This window comes from Limulus polyphemus, unplaced genomic scaffold, assembly GCF_000517525.1.
Source record: "Limulus polyphemus unplaced genomic scaffold, Limulus_polyphemus-2.1.2 Scaffold3412, whole genome shotgun sequence".
NCBI lineage: Eukaryota > Metazoa > Arthropoda > Merostomata > Xiphosura > Limulidae > Limulus > Limulus polyphemus.
Genome location: NW_013669022.1, coordinates 52,203 through 76,051, shown reverse-complemented (window position 1 = coordinate 76,051; position 23,849 = coordinate 52,203). Strand labels below are relative to the sequence as shown.

The window sequence follows — 23,849 nt, the reverse complement described above, 5'->3', positions numbered from 1 at the left end:
ATTGTGGTTAGTTTGCAGAGATTTTAGAGCTTTTTATACTTCTTCTTTCCATAACTATAGAAACCTGATATGTTGTCACAGCCAGTCAGTGCATGAAATGCTGGAAGACTTGCACACATCTCTGGAAGTAGGTCTTGGCATATATCATGCACCAGGATAATTTTGCATCCAGCTGAGGCTTTTTCTCTATCCAGAACTTTTCAGTATTCTGGAGCTGTGGAAATTAATGAACAGGTAAGATAAGCACATCAGTGTCTGTTGCTTTGATTGTGATGTAGCCATGCATATGCTTTCTTCTGAATTGCTCATCAGCTTGCTTCACATGCAGAAAGATCCTAGTATCAGCATCCTCCTGTGTTGATGACAGCTGACTATCATATTCCATGCCTGCAGAAGAAATGCAGGCAGTGAGCTTACCATCTAAGAAGCCCCCATCCAACTATAGTTGTTTCTCTGAATTGTTTGACAGCTCCTGAGTTCCGGGGGCATTCAGCATGATGTGATTGTAGATGAACTCTATGAGACAGGTTTCATTTGATGATAGAGGTATTAACATCGATCACTGAGGCACTAGACATCCAGAAATCACTAGGAATTTTCAGGTCCCACCAGTAGCAGCAAGATGTCTTGTCCTTTTCTCCATCTTCATGTAGTTGATATCGTCATATTGAACAAAGTTATCAATGACTGTGTTGTGTATGCTAACACAGTTAAGTAATTGATTCAGGTAGCCCTGTGCAAGGTTTCCAAATGTGCCATCATTTCCACCAAGAATATGCAGTTCAGCCATAGCATCTCTGATATACACATTGCACTGTGCATTATTTTGAACAGTGCTGCCATTCTCTTGTTCAACTAGATTCTCAAATATATGTTCCAGTTCTGCTTTGGTATTTTTTTTCTTGGTGCTCCATCTTCATGGAAGAGAGCTGTTGAAATTGACATGATGGGATAGCTCAACACATGCTTTATATTTAGATTAGGGTGGAATTGTGTCAAAATCAATGCATGACGAAAGACCATCTCTGAATTGATTGTGACCAATGTTTTTTGACCCATAATCTTGATTGCTGTCTTCTTTTTAGCAGTTAAAAAGGTTTTTACTTTGCATTTAGAGATCGGCTGGTACATGTTTCGTTGCCCATCTGTGGAAAGTGACTCATTAATATAGTCTTCCATCTGCTTTGTTCCAAGTTCAAAGCAGACAACAGAGACTTCAGAACCTCCTTGATTGTGATGACACCACTAGCAATGTTTACTAGCTGTTTATCTGGAGGTTGGGCAGGCTTGAATGAATGTGTCATATTGTCATTTAAATGTTGAATTATCTGCTGCACATCCTGCTCATCATGCTTCAAGGCTGATGGGTGTGTTTGTTCATGTCCTGAATTTTCTTTTGGATATATTTTCTTCAATATATGGCAGTTGCATATTCACTCAGACTTTGATGTGTGATGGTCCACAAAGCAGCATGGATTCCTTTCTTGTCAGTCCAACAATTCCACTGCTGCTCTTTGTATCATGAATGACAGTAGACTTGATACCCATGTCACTCCAAACCCCATTAAAATTGCCTAGGGCTCATCATACTGAAAATTGGCCACTTTTAAAAGCTTGATTGATAGCCACTGGGTAAACAGGTGCCCATCTTGAATAATTTGTTTAGCCCATAGCAACCAAACATGGTGTCATTTCTAACACAGTAGACAGATGAAGATTCCAGTCTCCTTCTCACTCAGCACTGATATTCTGGATCAAGATCTGGTTGGTGTCAAGGAACATCAGCCAGAACTTGAAGGTATGTGATGATGCATAGCCCCATTCTCTGAACTTTGCTAGAAGCAGAATGAGATGATCTGATACCACCTGGTTCAGCCTAGTAACCTCTGCAGTATGCTCAGTCTTTTCTCTTTGTCTCAGATGGCCTATTATGTTCTTTACTCCATCCCACACAATGCTTGGAACATGATAGTTGGCTTGCATGTCATGCCATTCAATGAACTATATGAGGAACAGTTGCTTTAGAGCCTCACTTGTAAGGGTTCCTCGTATGGATCAATGGAACTGCTTCCCCATGAGCATCATGTTAGCTGTTGAATCTGCATATATTCCACTTTCCACCAACAGATCCTTCAAACCCGCATCAGCAAAGAGCTTTCCAACTACCCCAATGAAGCAACATACAATGTGGAAGCCAACAAACCAAACAACAGTATGCTCAAACTCCAGACATTTGCTCCATTTCATGTGCTGTGCTGCAGCATATAGCTGTTGGACCATTGCCTTTACTGAATTCTGCTGTCCTATTTTTTTATGTAAGCTACTTGCATTGCATAATCATTCTATATACCATTTTCAGATCAGAAGGTTTGGCCTCAATAACAGGAGCATATACAGCAACTGTTTTGGATTCCTTCTTTTGGGATACCATGGATTTGAATCTTACCTAAAATGGTATTACTTGAGTGTCTGGTAGATAGAAGTCATCTAGGTATTTGGTAATCCATGCGATGCCATCTGAAGAAGTACCCAAGTAACCTCACAAGCATCTGATGATCCATCTGGGATCTGATGAGCTTTGAACAGAATGAGTGCATTTACCACACATGGTCATTCAGGATGTTGTGGAGGTTTGTCATAGTGAAATGTGTTCCTCAGAATCATGGTATGTTCAGTAGATAAAACCAGACGCTTCTCTCTGCCAACTTTAATCTTTTCAACTGAGCCATCATTGATTGACAAAAAGGCTGATTGTTCCTGAAATATTACAGTAGCCATGGAATGGAATGTGTCTTTTCCATCCACTGTCTCACAGTTGATGTCCACATTGTCATCACCTTCTTGTTATAGTGTAGCACTTTGGTGTCCTTCTATTAGGTTATGTGGAATGCACACTGCCTCATGACATTTCTTGAGCTCATAATTTCCCACCAGTGTCATAAATCACTGCTGGTCATCATATTGCATGCGGAAACTATGAGTGCTCCATACATCTATGAGGTCTTGCTTGCCATACATATGATGAAGTTGTGCAGCCAAGCCTAAATGCAAAGCATTATCACATCACGTCTTGGACAATAGATGATAGTTTCAACCAAGGAAGTAACTTTCTCTGAGTTGGTGAGATGATGAAATTGAGGAACAAGAAAGCAAAGAAAGTAGCCACACTTTGTTTTGGATAATTTCTATACTGAAGCCGCCTTTCAATTTATGGGTCAGCTTTGAGGAAAGCTTGTATATTTATATATGATATTAATTAATTATTTGATGTTGTATTTATTTTGTGCAATAACTTATTTATAAATAATAACTTATTTCCATATGGTAATTCCAAATATTGAGACTGAGTATTTGTTGTCAATATCCACTTTCTGAGGTTCCAGTTCTGAAATGGAAGGAAAATCATCATATTTTTCATATATCATGATCAACAGTTACCTTGACATTTGTACTCATTCAACACAATATGATATAGTCTCATTCACCCTTGCATTCTGCATATTTTGGTACCAACTGGGTATAGATAGCAAGATTTGTAATGTAGTTATGTCAAATTATGTGATTTTTTGAAGCAGCTATAATATTATAAACATGGATATCGTTCAGATGTGTATATTTCATAGACTGCACAAGAAAAAGTAACTACAACAGGGCTATACAAAGGAATCTCAATGTTTGTCTGCCCTTTAATCATTGCTAAAAAAAATTCCATTCAGTGCACTGGTCTATATACCCCATCAATTTTTTGTCATTTCTGAACATGTACATATCATGTGACTACTCTCCACCAATACTATTGTGCCACCTATCCTGGTGCAGCTAGCTCCCTCTGCTATTCCTGCTCAATCCCCACTTTCTTGATTGGCACAGCATTGTTTAACCATGTGTTTTTTGTGTGTAGCTACCATTTATGAATGTGCTTCTTTGCCATTTCAATGTTTCTTCAACAGTTGTATTTTACTGTGTTTGCATTCACTTGCTTCAAAAAATGTTTTTGCATTTATTTCTTTTTACCGAATTAACATAGATTGTAGTATGAATTTGCGATCAATATATCCACTACGGAATTTCCTGTTCCACACAAAAATTGCTACTGTTATGACTTCTCAGGAATTGGTTTCAACTTTATAGGCAGCGGAAGTAAAGGCCTTAATCAGTGTGGGATTTCACATTTTTGCTTTGCTATATCACTGATGTGTTTTTTCTTTCCCGTTTGTAGGGCTGAGCTTGGCTTTGATTTTTTTTCCCTATGTTTGTCATCCTAGAAACCTCATTTTCTAATCATAGTCTAAATTCAGAGTTCTTCCCCATATTATCCACTTTGTTGATAGTTATTTATTGCTCTAAGTCAAGTTTTCCAATTCAGGGCTCCACCTTTCAGACTAATCACAGCTCCTTACATGTTTTGTTGGGGGAGTACAAACTCTTGCTTGACATTTTCACTCTATGAGTCTGTGCATTCTTCCTTCTGTGGATGACTGACTCCTGCTTGCTTTCTCCCATTCACAGACCAGAGACCACACTCCTCTAGGATGCAGAATAGGTGGGATTCCTGTTGACAGTGGAGAACTCTGTTCTCTCCAACCTCAGTCAGGCCCAGCCTTCTCCTCTTTCTCTTTGGGTTTGGAGCAAGCAGTTAATCATCCCTCACCTTTTCTTACAGCTCAAGATGTTCTATCTCTTTGGGGATGTGGGCTTCCTTGGAAGCTCTCATTCTCATGGGTTGAGTTCATACGAGTTCCTTTTAGTGGAACTTCTCCTCGGATCGTTGTCTTGGTGGTTAGGCAGAGTCCAGACTATGGCAGAGGTACTGCTTACTCCACCTTGATTGGATTTACATATGTTTATGCACTCATCTTTAGAGGGTTGTGGTTCTTAACTTGACTCCCAGATGATTTCATGCCTATGGTCGATCAAGGAGTCTTCTCTCCATATCACCTTTTTTGAGCCTTTGGTAGTTTTTTTAGCTTTGTCTCACTTCCTTCTCCTACAGGGGTGGTGGTTATGGTACATTCTGACATCTCCACATTGGACATGTATATCAATGAGCCAGGGGGTACTGATTTCAGGTCTCTACGCTTTCAGATCCTGGATCTCCTTTCTGAACTCAGTCACCACATTTTGGTATTAGCTTGCCTTTTTTCCTGGCTCCCTGATTCTGGTGGTGAATCATTTATCTTCTCCCTACAAGATTCTTCTCAAAGAGAGGTCCCTCATTCCACAGATGTCACCACACTCTGTCTTCACACATGGCTTTTTATCAGGTCCATTGTCTCAGTCCAGGGACTGACTCCATGTGTTGCATCTTTCTTTTACCGATCCATTAGACCTTCTTCCATGTCCATTTATCACAGACGATATTCTATCTTCTGAATTTGGTCTCTTCACCATGGTTTCTGTTCTTCTTATCCTTTCATTTCTCATCTTTTCCTTTTCTTCACCCAATTGTTTGACAATGGCTTGCTCACTTTGTCTGTGTTTAGCAATCGTGCAGCCTTGTTGACCTCCTTTCGTTTTTCTAGGTTTCATCTGGTTTTGTCTTCCCCTGTCCTTTCTCTTCTTTTCTGTTCCTTTGATTTGCCTATTGAGATTTCATTGTGGTCCTTTATGCCTTTTCTTGTCCTCCATTTAAACCTTCATTTTCATGTTCCATCTACCTTCTCTCCCTCAAGACATATTTTCTTCTCCTCGTTGCTTGTGGTCATTTCGTATAGGTATTTATGACATTAAGGTTACCCACATCCTTTACCATTCTTCCTATGTTATCCTCTATCCCAACCAGTCCTTCCTCTCTAAGACCTATGCTGCCAGTTTAGATGGTTTGGCTTCCTCACCCATTCCTTACCTTCCATTTTCCCACCTGTACTCTCATTCCAATTCTGATTACTTTCTTTGTCTGGTTTAAGACTTAAAATGATATATGACATGTACTACCTCCTTTTGGAATTCTTGTTACTAACCTTTTATTCCCTGGAACTCTTCCATTTCCTGAGATATGTCCATGGAAGTTCACCATCTTTGCAGTGTTTCTTCTCATCAGATTCATCACATCACTATGTTCTTGGCTTCCTTTGGAAGAGATTGTTCAGGCCATAATGTGGACTTCTCCCAATACCTTCGTCACTCATGATCTGGCTGTATCTTCCTCTAGTGGATATTGTCTCCCTCCCATGGCAATACTACACACATCAGTTTGCCTTTGACTGGGGCAAGTCTTATCACTTCATTTCATTTATGTTCTTATATGAGAAACCCTAGTTTTAACTGCTGATAATAGAATCCCACTTTGTAGCAAATGTTGCCTGGTCAGGTATACTTTGCCTCAAACCTGTACTAGTTTAGAGTTGCTATATAACACTCACCATAGAGATAAGATGTTTCCATATGACCACTGGTTGCTTACCTAGTGGTATATAAATTCAAAACTCTACTTCAAAAAAAACCTTCACACTTTCCGGTCATTATCCAAAAGCATTGGGGATATCCCATCTATCAGACAAAATCCAAAAGCAGATGAGAAACAGTCAGCAATCATGGAAAATTCATGGGTACAGAGTTGAGTGCTTACACTCACAACATCACAACTCTTACTGTCTTTCACTGTCTGCAGCCATAATGCCAAGGACGAATTATGGAACCTTGTCCATCTGGTTGAGTTTGAGAATGTATATAGCTCATTCCGTTTCTATGTTACTATAACTTGCACCTATGAAACCATATGCTACTTGTGCAAGTAACTTCCTTTCCCACCCATTTTGGATACATTTCCTACTTCCTGGATAAAGAGCATACCTTCCAGATGTAGTGAGGTACCCCACAGGTGTGCTTCATTTTCATCTCTGAGCACACCATTCATTCTGGGGAATTGTTTTCCAGTTAGTTTGATATTTGTGTACTTACACTGGCCCCTCCACCTTTGCAGTGTGGGATTCTAGCTTTTTGTGAGTGGAGGTAAGACCATATTGGAAGTTAACATTTTTCTTACACTGAAAATGTATTTCCAATAGATACTTACCTCCTATCACACAATTCCCACTCTTCCTCCCCACTGCTGGTGTTCTCCTCTTGGAGCTTGCCAATTATTAAAAGTGAGGATTGAGTGGGAATAGCAGAGGGAGCTTGATGTACCAGTATAGGTGGTGCTATTGGTAGAGAATAGTCACATGATATGTACAAGTTCAGAATTGGTGCAAAATTGATGGGGTATATAGACAGGTGTGCTGTTTGCAAATATTTTTTAGCAATGTTCAGAGGGCAGATGAATATCAAGATAGCTTTGTGTGAGAGAAGTACCTATTGGAAATGCATTTTCAGTGTAATAAGTATGTTACAGCATATTGATTTGTTATATAATGTCACCTTTACACCATGATCATTTGTCATACAATGTCACCTTTACACCGTGTTCATTTGTCATACAATGTCACCCTTACACCATGTTCATTTGTCATATAATGTCACCATGATACCATGTTCATTTGTCATATAACATCATCCTTATACCATGTTCATTATTCAGATAACAAAAGAAATTTATCATTGTCACCCAAATGTGGCTGTGTATTACTCAGTGATCAAAATTCTCTAACTCTGTGAAGTGATAGATAAACTTTGATTAGGTTGTCAATTCATTGTTGTGTAATATTGTAATACGGTGTGCAATTGTTAAATTGACTATACCTGAGTATGGCTAGGAATACTTGGCAATGTTGATTCAGGTGGTTTCAATACTGTGTGAAAAAATTCCTTTAAAACTACTATTTTGGTTCTTTCTCTAGTTTTGTTGATCTGATTTGGTTATATATATATACAGTTTATTGTGGAATCAATAGTGACACAATTTCTTGAGTGTTATATTTAATACATGTGAGGCTAGCCTACAATCATACCTTCAGTTAAATAGAATGTTTAATTTACAGCTAAGTTTTTCCTCCTCCTATGGAAAAAACAAAAAAATGGGAGAAAATAAATAATGAATTAATAAAAAAAAATCGAAAAGGCCAGCAAATAAAACTAAAACCAGTATTGGTGTCAGTAAATACTTTATGATCTTTCAAGCCAAACAGGATCACGACAGACCTGGTAGACATGTTCAATATCAGAGATAATTGCTAATGTTTGACGTAAATACGTGCACCAGATGAAGTTCATACAAACTTGTAGTAGGAAACCTATGCATAACACAACGTATAGTAGTAATTAATTTGATTAGCACGTGTTATAACTGTGGATTAGTAAACAGGTAATATAGCATATGGTGACATAAACAAAAATAAGGGAGGTGCTAAAAACATCATTGCAAAGATGTAGTACCAACTACCAAGGGGGTTTTACTGGTAAAACATCTTTAATGCTACACCGCACTTAATAATCTTGGGTACGACTGGTCTAATACTGTTTAAACTTTTAAATTTAGTTGGTCTCCTTTATCAAAATCTGTAAAACATGGAGATCAAGACTCGGAGGGTCAAGACCAAGACCTTCTGAAGGGTGGTTTCGAGACCTACAACACTAACAAGTAAACTTGTCTATAACCACATTCATTATACCCCTTCTCGTATTGGCAGTGTAATCACATATAACTTAAAGAAATCCTGTTTACCTGCAGTATTACAGTATTTGGAAGTGTAAGACTAATGTTGTAAATTATTCTGTCTAATTGAACTCCAAAATTATAGATTAGAATTGGCTGCCATTACTGTTGTCAAATTGGCCATCCTTTCAGTTAATTTAACTTTGGTAAAAAAATTATGCTAGAGCCAGGGACAGAATACTAGTGCTGGTTGGCTTGATCTGAGATTATCCTGTCTGCTTTGATGTTTACAAGAAACTGAAATCTATATGTGAGGCTCCTTTTAACTAGTTGATTGACAGCAGCAGACCAGTTGCAAAAGATATTTCGAACCTGAAGGTCTATGATACATACATACATACACAAACTCCTTAAAGCATGATTAGGGACAATTGAAAAGGGTCAGCATAGAGGTAGGATTTAAATCGTTCGTTATCCATCTAAATAGTGTGTATTTTTCAACCAGTTGTTTGAATTACATAGAATTTACATTCTGCTTTCGTCATATAACATTTTTTGCTGTTCTCATTCCTACAAATATACAAGTTATTCCAAAATATACTACACTCACAAAGAAGCAGAATTTTGAAACCTGTGGAATACCACAATTTTGTTGTGACACTTGATTTCAACATATGCAAAGAACATTATATTTGAGAAACAGGCTCTTCTTTACATTTGTATTTTCTCAGAAACTCAGAAGATAGATCTAATCCAACCCAGCTTCCTTAAGAAACACAGAATGCCTTTTCAAATAACATGTAATAGTGCCAGGGAAGAAATTCCAATGGCAGGAAATATAAAGAACCTGTTTTCATTTGAAGTTGTAAATCTTAATTTTAGTAGTAGTGATTGGATTTTGTATAAGTGTTAATTTGACACATAAAATAGGTCTGGACTTGCATTGTCAGCATGAACTTGTGTCATTGTAAATATTATTATCTATGTTTTATTCAACTATTTTTATTTTGTAAACAAACTAAATGTTTCAATTTATTTTATATGTCTCATTTCATTAATCTGTTGAGTTAGTTTAGAATATTGTTGTAGAGGTGTATAGATTATTTTGTCAAAATGACAAATCTCAAAAATTATTAGATAGACCTTTGTTTAAATAAAGTAAAATGGTACTAAGGTAGCAGCCCCCCAGTGGCACAGCGGTATGTCTGTGGACTTACAATGCTAGAATCCATGTTTCGATACCTGTGGTGGGCAGAGCTTAGATAGCCCATTGTGTAGCTTTGCGCTTAATTACAAACAAACTAAGGTAGCTGGCTGTTTTTGTTTAAGTAATCCCTTTTATGTAGCAGTTCATTTGTGGCCAATGCATCCCATACAGAGAAAAAATACATATCTATGAAGTAAAACATTTTGGGAAGAAATGAAACATGATGCAAACTGCACCTTTAATATTGAAGTTAATGTTTAATAAGTAAATTAATTATTTTGTAATGTGCAAATGCCTTAACTAATTACGTGTGTATTTCTTGAAAACTATTTTTAGTTAAGCATGCTTGTTTCAAGCATCCATTAGTGTGGTTACTTGGTGAACTGTTGATATCAAGAAAGTAAGACTCATCATTTACAAAACATAAAAAAAAGTCAATTTTTATTTTAATTCTATACTGTAATTGATGTATGAAAAGATATGTCATTACATTTATATATGTATATGCATGTGCTTAAGACTGAATAGTTATCACCGTGAGAATTAATCTAAGTAGAGATTCTTATTTTGACCAGAAGTGTATCATGATTATTGTTCAAAAACATTTATGATCCTTTGTGTGCTATACAGGTGATTGTAATAGGCTCTCCTGCAGAAGAAGGAGGTGGTGGAAAGATTTTCCAGATTGAAGGAGGTGTTTTCAATGACATTGATGTTGCTCTGATGGCACACCCAAGTCCAACAGATCATTTATTTCCACCCTTCATTGCTATTAAGAGAGTGAGTGGAGTGTTTGTGTTATTCTGAAGTTAAGTTTATGTACTTTTATATACAGGTTATTGTGATAGGCACCCCTGCAGAAGAAGGTGGAGGAGGGAAGAACATACTTATAGAAGGAGGTGCTTTCATCAACATTGATGTTGCTCTGATGGCACACCCAAGTCCAACAGATCACTTATTTCCACCTTTCATTGGTTACAAAAATGTGAGTTATTTTTGGTTTAAATTAAATCGAAGTTGATTTTTAAGACAGTACAGTTGTACTTTGAGACTGTAAGCTAATGATGTATAGAAATTAAGCTATGTGTAAGTTGCATGTGTGATATTTCAATAATTAATTACAGTTTCTTGACCTTCCTGTATATGGAAGGACAGATTTAGTAATTAGTTGCAGGTGGAGGGAATGTAACAAAAAGTTTAAATAAATCAGTTATTAATTGAAAACAAACAGAAGAATGACTGATCAGTAAGTAGGACTATTGCATTGTTGTATGGTGTTAAAATTAATAAAAGAATTGACAAAATTGTACTTAATTTTATAATAAAAAACTGTATTTGATAAAAGATATCAGTAGAATAAAGATTGTCAATAGAAATAAAGTTTAAGAAAGAACTAAAAAACACCCAACTTACTCAGGTATTGATTTTTCTTAGTCAGAAATGTTTGAAAATGTCAGAATTATATTTACAAGTGATCGTCACAGCAACTGATAAATCAGGAAACTGGATCATGAAAAGGCTCCTGATTAATCGAGGATGTATTAGGTGCAGGGTATGATGGTTATGGTGGTAACGGAAGATAGTTAAGGCCAGGTTGGTGAATGTTTTCTGCCCACTGTAGCTTATGTCTAGCCATTTCCAAAAGGTTCATTCAGCATGAGGCTTCAGGACAGCTGGAATGCTTTCTTGTATATTGGAATGAAGTTAAATAAAACAAACACTTTATTAAATGAAATAAACAACAGAAGTATTGCTGATCATTAAGTAGGAGTATTGCATTGTTGTATGAAGTAAACATAAGTTAAAAATAAAGAAAATAAACTGTATTTTATAAGAGAAGAAATGGAATAAACCTCATTTATAAATGAAATTAAGATTTTTAGTATTAAATAACTGAGAAATATTAATAGGTAACACAGGCCTGCAAATTTAAACTTCATAAAAATTGCTTTAGTTTTGATAACGGATTTTTCATAATTCATCTACGCCAATTTCTAAAATAATATTCATTTTTTCTATCATATTAGGATTTTTTACTTGGGAAGAAAAACAAATTATTATTTTGTTTACCACAATGACATTTTTTTATTATTATGTTTGTTCAAGACAATAAAACCATCGTCAGTCTGGAAATCAGTAGAAGTAATGGTTAAAAAGGATCACAAACACAAAAGAGACTTTACGAGCAAGTTACAAGTAAATCTCTTTCAATATTTCAAAAACTACATTTAATGTTCATTTCTCTGTAGCTGACCCATCAGAAAACTGGATCATGAGAATCAAAAATTATCCTACCCCTTGTGGTAATCGTGGTGTAATGTTACATACATTAAAGTAAAACAGAACTTTTCCATGAATATAGCATAATAATTTCTGTGATTGGGACCTGCTACAGAAAATAATGACTAATGTTGAATTTAGCACATGACCTCTAAAATATGTGTTGTGGTCTATCTTAAAACTTAGACAATTTAAACATATATCATGGGAGAATGAGTTTTATATTGATTACTAGAAATTGAAAGACATGCTGAAGAGTCTGTTTTTTTTTAACCGACAAATGGTGTCAATGATTATAATTATTTTCATGTATTTGTAGTTTTTGAACTGTAAGCAAATAATTCCATTGTTTTATTTTATAAAAGTTTCTTCTGTTTGTATAATTGATATTGTAGTTTTAGCTGAAGTGTTTAGTAGCTTGTAATTTATTGTATTTTGAAGCATATTTTGTTTATATATATTGGTCAATAGAATATTTATTAATATATGTATATATAGATTTCTTCATCGAGCTCTTTGTTTGTTAATTATCGTTAATAGTTAACTGTGGACTACAAGGGGAAAGCAGCACATGCAAGTGGCTACCCTTGGGAGGGTATTAATGCACTAGATGCAGTTGTAGCTTGTTATAATAGCCTTGCTTTCTTGAGACAGCAAATCAAACCAACCAATAGAATACATGGTATGTATACATAATTTATTTTTTCTTGACTAAGTGTCTTGACATCTTTTCTTGTACTTTTTGTTTTTATTTTCTCATTAGTATGTTGCACAATCTATTTCAGTTTTTGGCAGAATTTGACCTGAGCATAGCTCGATGGTTAGTGTATTAGACTGAGTTAAAGATGTGATTCTATTAAATACTTCATATTACACAAAGATATAAAACCCTATAACCTAAGTGCTTTCTAAAGGTGGACCTTTCTTCATCAGGGACAAACTGGGAATGTTTTTTATGGTTTGGCCAGGATTATTAGGATTGTTTATTAGGGTAAGAACTAAAATCTACCTGGACAAGACTGTTTGGGTGCCAAGTACTAGATGGTTTCTTTGTTAAGTTTCTTATTTTGGAGGAGTTCTTTAAATTTGTCACTGATGGTTTTTGTAAACTGTGTTGTAGGGTCTTGTGTAAGTTTTTGTAGAAATTAGTCCTCAAATTGGTGGTGTGCTTTAGGGGTACATTATTTTTTAAATGTGTCACTGATGGTTTCAGTAAACTGTGTTGTAGGGTCTTGTTTAAGCTTTTTGTAGAAATTAGTCCTCAAATTGGTGGTGTGCTTCAGGGTATATTCTTGTTTGCTGGCTGTGGTGTGTTAATGGAACGTGCATGTGCTCGGTCCATTAAACTGACCCCACATTGGAGAAGGAATATTGACTATAATTCTGAATTTATTATGTGTATGTACATGAAATGTTGTATGCTTTTAGTGAAGTGGACAGGTTTGTTGTACACAAAAATCAGATGAGTTACAAAGGTATTCGTACACAAGACATGTCTGTGAGTTGATGACGTTAGTCTGACTCAAACTCTGGCAAGTTGGAGTTAAGAATAATGTTCATCTGAAGAATAAAAATATTTTTGTCCATCGTATAGTTTGCACACATACATTTTTTTAACCTCTAGAGCCTCTGAAATGCATATCTACAGTTTTTTCAGTGTCTCGTATTTCTCTAACATGAACTGTTGCTAAACTAACAATGTAGGGTAAAATGAATATTTGATAACTGATATCAAAAATACGATGTTGAATGACACACTGTAAAGATTGTAGATTGTCCATTTTGACCCCCACCCTTGGAATGAAAGGCAATCCCACTATTTTGTTAAAAATAGCCATTTAAGGCAGTGAATGCTATTTACTGTTTGCCTTCTTTCTGGTTCATAGTTCAAAATTAATAGGGACAGCTATTCTTTAGCAATAGAAGTATGTGACTGATCTGACCACTTAGCCTATATATGCATAAGGTGTTGTTCAAGTAAACAATTAAAATATGTAGAATTTATTAAAATTTTGTAAAATGATCATTTTTTGCATTTTAACCTTTAAAAAAACTGAATGTATACAATAAATACACATTATGCCAGTAATAACTTCTCCAATCCAGGTTTCATTGTTTGTTTTATAAATACACATCATGCCACTAATAACTTCTCCAATCCAGGTTTTATTGTTTGTTTTATAAATACACATTATGCCACTAATAACTTGTCCAATTCGGGTTTTATTGTTTGTTTTATAAATACACATTATATCACTAATAACTTATCTAGTCCAGTTTTCATTTTTGAGTCATTTCATCATGCTCAAGCAACCTCAGGTGCCTACCTTTGACCAGGACAAAGGTGTTATTTTTTTCTGGAACCTATATTTCATTGTTTTCCAATATGTTTCTAATGTATGCCATCACTGTATAGTTAATCTCTCTAAAATCAAAATTTCTAAGTCAACAGCTTTAATCTGTTTTCCATTTTCGTTATCTTGTCATTCACAATTAAAATATATTCTGATATCAAAGAGCATAAATTCTTTAAGCAAGTAAAGGATACTCGAAGTTATTGACTGGAAAATGGTTGTGATTTCAAAGTAACATATGCAGTATGAAACCTTCAATAACCTTGTTAAAATCCTAGTTGCAAGGAATAACATTAATTTCACTGGGCTGTTTATCTCTTGTTCTTATATAACATTCATTTAGAAAAATATTTGGAGAACCTGTGTTCAGTTGGTCAGTCTTTGGTGTCCTCCTAAGCTACTATAGGTTTAACATTTATTTTAAAGTCCGAGATACTCGATACTCCTTTTGACCTTGTAGGAATGGCTAATATTGTTTGGCCTGAGATTGATACAGTTTTTTGAAATCTGGGAGAATTTGCTATACAGGCTGATGCAATGTCATTGCACCATTCTGATATTTGTAAGTCCTGCCTTTATAGCTCTGTGAAGTTTGTACATAGCAGATAGCCCGGTGTGGCTTTGATAACAGAAGAAACACCTTTGTTAATTTCAAAATTCTTGTAAATACAAATACTTGGCAGGAGTAGCAAAATAAAAAATAGATTAGGCTTCTACATTATTCCTGGATACTTTCTTTTCTTCATTGAAATTACATGTTTTAGTGAAAAGAATAAAAATTCCCAATTAATCAAATACTTTCATTACAAGTGTGCATAATTATTGATCTGTCCTTTGGAAGAGTTCAGTTATGAAGTTTTTAGAACTTGTTAATGTAAAGTTTGGAAAGTTACTGAAAATTTTGTTTTGTGGATAGTATTAGCTTGTTAAAATGCATTGCCTACAGAAAGTTTGTTTGGAAAATGGGGGTTATCCTGCAGAAAATATTAACATATTAAATGTTAAATTCAAAAAATGTAGTTTTCTTTTACTGCAAGTTTAAAAGAGTTTAGAAGTTCAAAATTACCTACATATTAATGTGAAACAGAAAAATTAACACTTTCAGTCTTTATATTATTTAGCTTTGTTAATTATTAACTTGAATTTTGATAGACTGTATTAAAACTGAATAATTACCATACATAATGTATGGTGTATGTTAATAAATTATAATTCTGTAAATTTTATTCAAAAGATTTTTTGAGCAACTTTAGTCTATAACTCATGGGCCTTATTGGAAATAAATATGATAAAAGAAAGGAAAAAACAAAGTATGTGTACTTAAGGAACACATATGAAATTAAAAATGCTGAAAGTAACTTAATTCAAGATTTGAAAGAATGCATGAAAAATAGTCATTTGTTAATGGTATGCTGTAGCCTAATATTTCTGTAAGTGTTACTACAAACACTGAATTAATGTTTTTGGTCTAATGTGCAATGACAAATAAACATGTAATAAAGATAGAGATGTGTAGAATCGGCATTTTATTGATTAAAGATGGTCTAATGTGCAATGACAAATAAACATGTAATAAAGATAGAGATGTGTAGAATAGACATTTTATTGATTAAAGATGGTCTAATGTGCAATGACAAATAAACATGTAATAAGGATAGAGATGTGTAGAATCGGCATTTTATTGATTAAAGATGGTCTAATGTGCAATGACAAATAAACATGCAATAAGGATAGAGATGTGTAGAATCGGTATTTTATTGATTAAAGATGGTCTAATGTGCAATGACAAATAAACATGCAATAAGGATAGAGATGTGTAGAATCGACATTTTATTGATTAAAGATGGTCTAATGTGCAATGACAAATAAACATGCAATAAGGATAGAGATGTGTAGAATAGACATTTTATTCATTAAAGATAAATTCTTGGCTCACTTTATAGAAGAACGTTATTGTGTATGACAAAACAATGAGTAATTTTATGCCCATGATAATCTTATTCTCCTTAACATCTAATAGATTAAGTGCTGTCAAGTTTATTGTCCCTTCGTACAGTGAAGACACACCTAGAGTATTTACTTGCTCTATTGGATAAATGTAGTTGTTTAAGTTCTGTAACTGATTGCCTCAATGTACATTTGTTCACATAAAATCGTAAACTCGATTCAAATAATTAAGCATACCTAACTCATCTTAGTTAATGTATACCTATTAGTGATTTCACTGTATATTTGGTAGTTGTCTGATTTATAAACAGTGTTGTGAAGTACATGTAATTATCAAAAATTTTAAAATAACTTTTTATACATTCCATACTCTAAGACAGTTTGGAAACAGTTTCAAATATGTACTTTATCTAGGGAGCACTGATATATCTTTATCTAAACATCAGTATTGTTGGTTAAATCTTATGAATTCTTGAATTTGTTTTGAAAACATAGTGTGTGGTTTACCTCCATATTGAAGGAGTAAGGTTAGATATAATCTAAAAATATACTTTGAAGCTATACTGTGTGGTTAGCCTCCATATTGAAGGAGAATCATTAGCTATACTCTAAATCTATACTGTGTAGTTAGCCTCCACGTGAAGGTGCATTGTTAGATATATTCTAAATCTATAATGTGTAGTTAGCCTCCACGTGAAGGTGCATTGTTAGATATATTCTAAATCTATAATGTATAGTTAGCCTCCACGTGAAGGTGCATTGTTAGATATACTCTAAATCTATGCTGTGTAGTTAGCCTCCACGTGAAGGTGCATTGTTAGATATACTCTAAATCTATACTGTGTAGTTAGCCTCCACGTGAAGAATCATTATAAGCTATATTCTAAATCTATAATGTGTAGTTAGCCCCCACGTGAAGGTGCATTGTTAGATATATTCTAAATCTATAATGTATAGTTAGCCTCCACGTGAAGGTGCATTGTTAGATATACTCTAAATCTATACTGTGTAGTTAGCCTCCACGTGAAGGATCATTATAAGCTATATTCTGAGAACTATACTGTGTAGTTAGCTTCACGTGAAGGATCAGTATTAGTTATATTCTGAAATTATACTGTGTAGTTAGCCCACATGTGAAGGATCAGTATTAGTTATATTCTGAAACTATACTGTGTAGTTAGCCTCCATGTGAAGGATCATTATTATCTATATTCTGAAACTGTACTGTAGTTAGCGTCCACGTGAAGGATCATTATTAGCTATACTCTGAAACTATACTATGTAGTTAGCCTCCATGTGAAGGATCAGTATTAGTTATACTCTGAAACTATACTGTGTAGTTAGCCCACATGTGAAGGATCAGTATTAGTTATATTCTGAAACTATACTATGTAGTTAGCCTCCACGTAAAGGATCATTATTATCTATATTCTGAAACTGTACTGTAGTTAGCGTCCACGTGAAGGATCATTATTAGCTATATTCTGAAACTATACTGTGTAGTTAGCCTCCACATGAAGGATCATTATTAGCTATATTCTGAAACTATACTGTGTAGTTAACCTCCACGTGAAGGATCATTATTAGCTATATTCTGAAACTGTACTGTGTAGTTAGCGTCCACGTGAAGGATCATTATTAGCTATATTCTGAAACTATACTATGTAGTTAGCCTCCATGTGAAGGATCATTATTAGCTATATTCTGAAACTGTACTGTGTAGTTAACCTCCACGTGAAGGATCATTATTAGCTATATTCTGAAACTATACTATGTAGTTAGCATCCACTTGAAGGATCATTATTAGCTATATTCTGAAACTATACTGTGTAGTTAGCCTCCACGTGAAGGATCATTATTAGCTATATTCTGAAACTATACTGTGTAGTTAGCCTCGACATATAAATATATGGTGTTGGATTTTAACATATTATCAAAATTAAGATTTCATCTGGTATTGACTTGAGTAAAATGTATAAACTAATTAAACCTAGACTTATACTCAGGGCAATTTTAGCAATGCTTTTAGCAGATAGTGCTAGCTTGTTGAGGAATTGTTGAATTAATATCTCATACTAAAATATTATGTATTACTGTATGGTACTAATGTGATGCTGCTGTCTTTGTCTTGTGAATTCCTACAATATATGTAAATAATTTATTTTTTTTACAGTAATTGTATTTTTGAAAATATCAGTGATTGGTTTATGGAATTAAACTTCTTTTAATTATTATATTACTCGGAATATATGTTTGCCTGATAGTTTTATTTTTACAGCTTATATATTGTATTATGTTATTAAACAGCTGGGCAACACTGAAAGGTCAACATTATTTTTAATCTCATTTCATCACAGACATTGTGAGCAGGACTAAACCATTGCCATATTTAAGAGATATTTTCAATGTAAAATGTTTTCTTTGTTTTTTCCCCCACATGTGCCCTAGATTTTAATGTTTGGGAATACATTAAGCTGGACCATCAAAACATTCTTCAAGTTTTACATTGCTTTTATGATGATCATTGATTATAGAGGAATTACTTCTAACAATGATGATTGTTAAGTTTTTGAGTTATTAATTGTGTTTGGACATTCTTCTTGTTTTTTAAAATTTATGTACTTTGTGTTTAGTTCTATATAACATTTGTTCTCATTCAGAAACTAATGACTGTTTGTTTTATGAGAACAAAATAAATGTTTTTATCTGTTATAATGAAATCTGTTTTCTTGTTCTGTTTCCTAGCAATTATTACAAAAGGAGGTGTTATTGAAGGTATAATTCCAGAAGAAGCACAGATGAAAATTGTTTTTCGGGCAGCTAACTTGGAGGATCTGAAAAGTTTACAAGAAAAAGTCATTGCTTGCATCTTTGCGGCTGCTACCTCAACGGGTTGTGAAGTTATGTATAACATTAATGAAAGAAGCTATGAACATCTACTGACCAACAAGGAACTTGCAAATACGTACAAGAAACATGCAGAAGCAATGGGTACGTCCTGAACACTAACACGTAATGAGTATAGATTAACTTTTGTATGTGTTTTGGTTTGGAACACGCATGAAATTTAAATTTTTTAAAACTGTGAAAAACATTATATGAAATGTTAGTGAAAGAATTTATTGTACAAAATCATCAATTATCTGTTGATAAAAGATGATGTATTCTTTATCATAAGTATTTTTTATTATCAAATGTGATTAAAGTTGATATAGATATAAAAAAAAAGTTAATGTACCTCATTTGTGCTTTAGGGCAGAAAATCTGCAAAACAATATGGTCTCGGATATATGTACTTGTACAGCTACTATATAATATTGCACGTAATCAACTGTTGAATGTGAAATGCACACAGTGCTGTATATTTGAAATGTTGGGAAAAAGTTTTAGTTATTTTAAAGTTCTAAATTTTCCTTACCAAAATACAAATGTTAGAAATAAGTTATGTTACCGTGTTTACTATAATTTTTCACAAACAAGGTTTCTAAATGTACATTTTAAACAAAAGTTCATTCAATTTGGTAAGAAATTCAACAACATTCTTGCTACAAATTATGGGTTCAGAAGTTTTAGAGTATAATGACCTTTTGAATAATTCCTTGAAATGTTATTTAGGGTAATAGTGAAGCACTTTAACCACCACTGGTTTTACTTCCTATTAGTTTAATTTGTTACAATATATAGTTAATTCTAGCTATATAATAGTTCTATATGACATCATATGATTAGTTAGTTTTTAATAATTATATTCTTTGTCATATTAATCAGTAATGTAACTTACTTTCTAAGTCTTATTATATTTATTGAATATTCTAAAGGCTTATCATGTTTCTTTTTTGTCTTTTGCAGAAACTTTAGTGTTATTTGTTACTTCCTGTAGCCAGCTATATGTGTTTAAGTAAGAGTTTAGAATATGCTAATTACTTTATCAAGTCTCAAAGATGACAACAAATCAACAAAAATAAACCTTCACCGTGTTTGGAGTTCATGGTATAAATTATTCCCAGCTGATTTGTCACAAATGTTCAACTTTTTTTATTCTTTTCCATTCTACATGTGATATACTTTTTGAAAGAAGTGGTAAAGATTTAAATGTAAAGGAGATGGAAGTTGATTTCCTTGCTGTGATACCATGTGTTTAAGTTAGTGTTATTATTTCAGGTGTTGTATTTCAAGATGGAGATCACAGGATTATTCCCTTCATGGCCTCTACAGACATGGGGAATGTTTCTCACATTGTGCCAAGTATCCATCCCACATTTTCGATCAACACTTCTGCACCTAACCATTCAAAAGCCTTCACTGAAGCTGCAGGGGCTACAGCTGCTCAGACCCCCACACTGAATGCTGCTAAGGCATTGGCTTTAACTGGCCTTGAAGTATTGCAGAGTACAGAATTATTGAATGCAGTTAAAAGACAGTTTGAAGAAGATATCATTGCAGAAAACATAGGATCTTCCTAAGCTTTAAGGAGAGTCATTGTGTTTTGTATTTTTTTCTGCAAAACTAAAGAGAATTTTTTTTCTAAAACTTTGCAAAATTTCAAGCCATACCTTTAGAGGTTTCTTAAACTTCTGTAACTTCAGTGTTAATGAGCATATAAAAACTGGTATGTATGGTTACTTATTTGAAACACATGTACACAATGAAAAAGGGGAAATAGATCCCTAAAATATTGTATTCTTTTGTAGCAGTTAATTAATCAAAATCTTATAATGGTCAGAGAATATTATATTTACATTTATTGATCTGTGTCAAATATGTTAATTTTTCTTTATTTTAGTATACTTTTTTTTTCCAGTGAAGCTGTTCAGAAATCATGTATTCTACTATCTATAATTGATTTCTACAAAATACTCTGAATGTGTTTCATTGGTTTATGTGAAATTGTGTTAAGAGAACTTGTAGTAAATGGGTGCCAGTGATTTCTTAATTCAGTTTTTTCAGAATCATGTATGTTACAATAAAATTATTGTTTTATAATTAATGAGAGTAGAATGTTCATGCTGTCATTCCTCAAAGTGTGGAAAGTTGACCATGTTAGGTGTTGTTATGAGATTACACACAGAGTATTGCTTTCTTGGATCTGGGAATCTGAAATCTACACATTCCATGTATGTATCTATTTCTGATTATCAGAACACCACACATCCAATGTCTCCAGACTTTAAGCTAAGCAATAGAAATTACACATCCCATGTATGTACATCTTCCCGATTTCTAGAATGTTAATTACATATAACTATTTCATTTAAATTTAATATGAGAGTTGTGATTTAGATAGTTATAAAGCACGGGTGTTAAATTTAGTATTTTGAAGCAATAATTTTTTGTACATTTGCTTACGTAACTGTTTACAAATCAGTTGTTGTGAATTGACATCAAATTACTTGAACCTTCTGAATTTTACTCATTGCTTTAAGTGAGTATTGTTACATCATAACGTCTAGTAGTTTGTAGGAATTTCTAGGCTGCAGTCAGGCAATATATATAGGTGATTAGTGAAAGTAAAAGTAAAGTTAAACTGTATGTGAGTTTAGCTGTAATGGGTGATTTCTAAAGTGAGTTTCACAGCTTGTATTGTAATAACAGAAATAGAGAAAAATATTTTGTCTTGTCAAAGGAACAATTATTTAAAGCTCTGGATACAATTGTGGTAACCCATGGGTTAACATAAGTGAATTTACCACTGATTGTGTTATGATAACAGAGTAGAAAAAAATAACTTGTCTTGTCAAAAGGTGTTCTAAAGTAACTGAGCCAGACTGTGTGGACTTTGATGAAAAGGAGGCTATTTTAAGCTCTGGATACAACTGTGATAGCCAATAATGTAACAGATTTTTATATATACATTTGACTTGTTTTAATATATTATTTTAAAACAAGTGGATTGTATGCTGTCAGTTTATTGTTCAAATTTATCACCAACAAATCACACACACACCTACTGTAAAAAATCATGGCCTTATCAAGATCTTGGGGCAAATTCATGGCCCAATACAGATCCAGCCTATCTGATATCACACAAAGTGGATATTTTGTAAAGTTTAAACCTGGGTATACAAAAAATGTTAAGTTCTATTATGGTAAGTGTATAAGGAGATACCAGGCTTTTTACTATGAAAACATACCCAAACACACAGCTGCTATATTATTACTTGAACATGGTAAATAAAGATCTAACTGGCGCTTACCATACATTATTTATGTTGGAAACTCCAAAATGTCTGGATAACAACTTGTTCCTGCAATAGAGAATATACAACTATTAAACTCCTTAGTTAAAAAAAACACCCTAAAGGTAAAGAATCAGTATAATTTTGATTTAGAAGTTACATGTGATTGAATTTTCTTTCAAGACACATAAGTGACATAAAAGATTCACATCATAATATGGAAAAGTATTAATTTTTTGTTTCAGATTTTACCACAAAGCTACACAAATGTTTATCTACTGATAAACTAAAAGAAAGTTAGCTAGTCAATACAAAGTCAAAGCACTACCGAAGATAAAGACAGAGAGAGTAGCAGAAGCCCTCTTGGAAGTGTTTTGCAGAGTAGGCTTCCCAAAAGAAGTTTTGAGTGACAGAGGGACCCAGTTAACCTCAGAACTGATGCAAGAGGTGTGCAGACACATCAACACTAGTCAGTTTTTTACCACCCCATACAACCCTAGATGTAATGGAGTCTTAAAGAGCATGCTGAAGAAGATGTGCCAGGAGAGACCACGTGACTGGGATAGGTACCTGCAGACAGTATTTTTTGCTTATTGAGAAATCCCATAAGCAAGTACAAGAACAATACGAAGTCCAATGCAGGTATTGAAAGAGATGTGGATTGGAGAACAGTCAGAAGTGAGAAACACATACCAGTACATGTTAGACCTCAGAAACTGACTGGAGGAAGACCTGTCAACTCGTTCAAGAGACCCTGTATGCAGCTCAAGGCAGTCAGAAGCACTTCTATGACAAAAAGGCCAAGGACCAATGTTTCAAGGTTAGACAGAAGGTCTTGGTTCTGCTACCTACAGACAACAACAAACTTACTCTGCAGTGAAAAGTGCCTTTTAAAGTGTAGGAAGTTGTCAACAGAATCGATTATAAGGTGAAAGTGGACGGGAATACCAAGATCTACCAGCCAGTATGTGAAAGAGGTACTTCGAGAGAGAGAAAAAGACTTAATGGGAGCAGACTGTATGAGTAAAATTTGTGCACGAACTGAGAACAGTCTTTATATATAGTATAAAATAATTTAAATGTTTTTCTTGAACAAGAAATTATTAAGTATACACGACTGTTGCATTTAAATTTAATATTGTTACGACAGTGGAAGTTACGTGAGGCTGCTGGCGCATGCGTAACTGAATCTCTCGAATTATCGGGGAACTCTGCAAATTTTGGAGAAGCCTCTTTGTTAGTATGAGCCTGGCGAGAAAAGCCAGCGGAGTTAAGCAAACAGTAGTTATGGTGAGGTTCGGGTAATTGACGATTCTGTTTCGAGCTAGTGTGTGTTTTGCACTTGCAGAGAG

General features: G+C 34.2%; 1 protein-coding gene and 1 long non-coding RNA gene across 3 annotated transcripts in view; one reads left to right on the top strand and one right to left on the bottom strand.

The window, feature by feature from the left end:
• Window positions 1–21,311, top strand: part of LOC106469305 (peptidase M20 domain-containing protein 2-like) — a 27,311-nt gene extending 6,000 nt beyond the window's left edge. The window contains exons 3-6 of one of the 2 annotated variants that reach the window (XM_013929794.2): window positions 10,576–10,725; window positions 12,561–12,702; window positions 19,067–19,312; window positions 20,483–21,311. In XM_013929794.2, the coding sequence (XP_013785248.1) occupies window positions 10,576–10,725; window positions 12,561–12,702; window positions 19,067–19,312; window positions 20,483–20,784 (840 nt within the window). In that variant the 3' untranslated portion in view covers window positions 20,785–21,311. Of the gene's footprint in view, window positions 1–10,370; window positions 10,521–10,575; window positions 10,726–12,560; window positions 12,703–19,066; window positions 19,313–20,482 lie in introns of both variants that reach the window. The other variant, XM_013929795.2, reaches the window with a different exon arrangement.
• Window positions 8,929–23,849, bottom strand: part of LOC111088249 — a 22,672-nt gene continuing 7,751 nt past the window's right edge. Inside the window, exon 3 of the long non-coding RNA XR_002612834.1 lies at window positions 8,929–8,939. This is a non-coding gene — a long non-coding RNA (uncharacterized LOC111088249). The remainder of the gene's footprint in view (window positions 8,940–23,849) is intronic.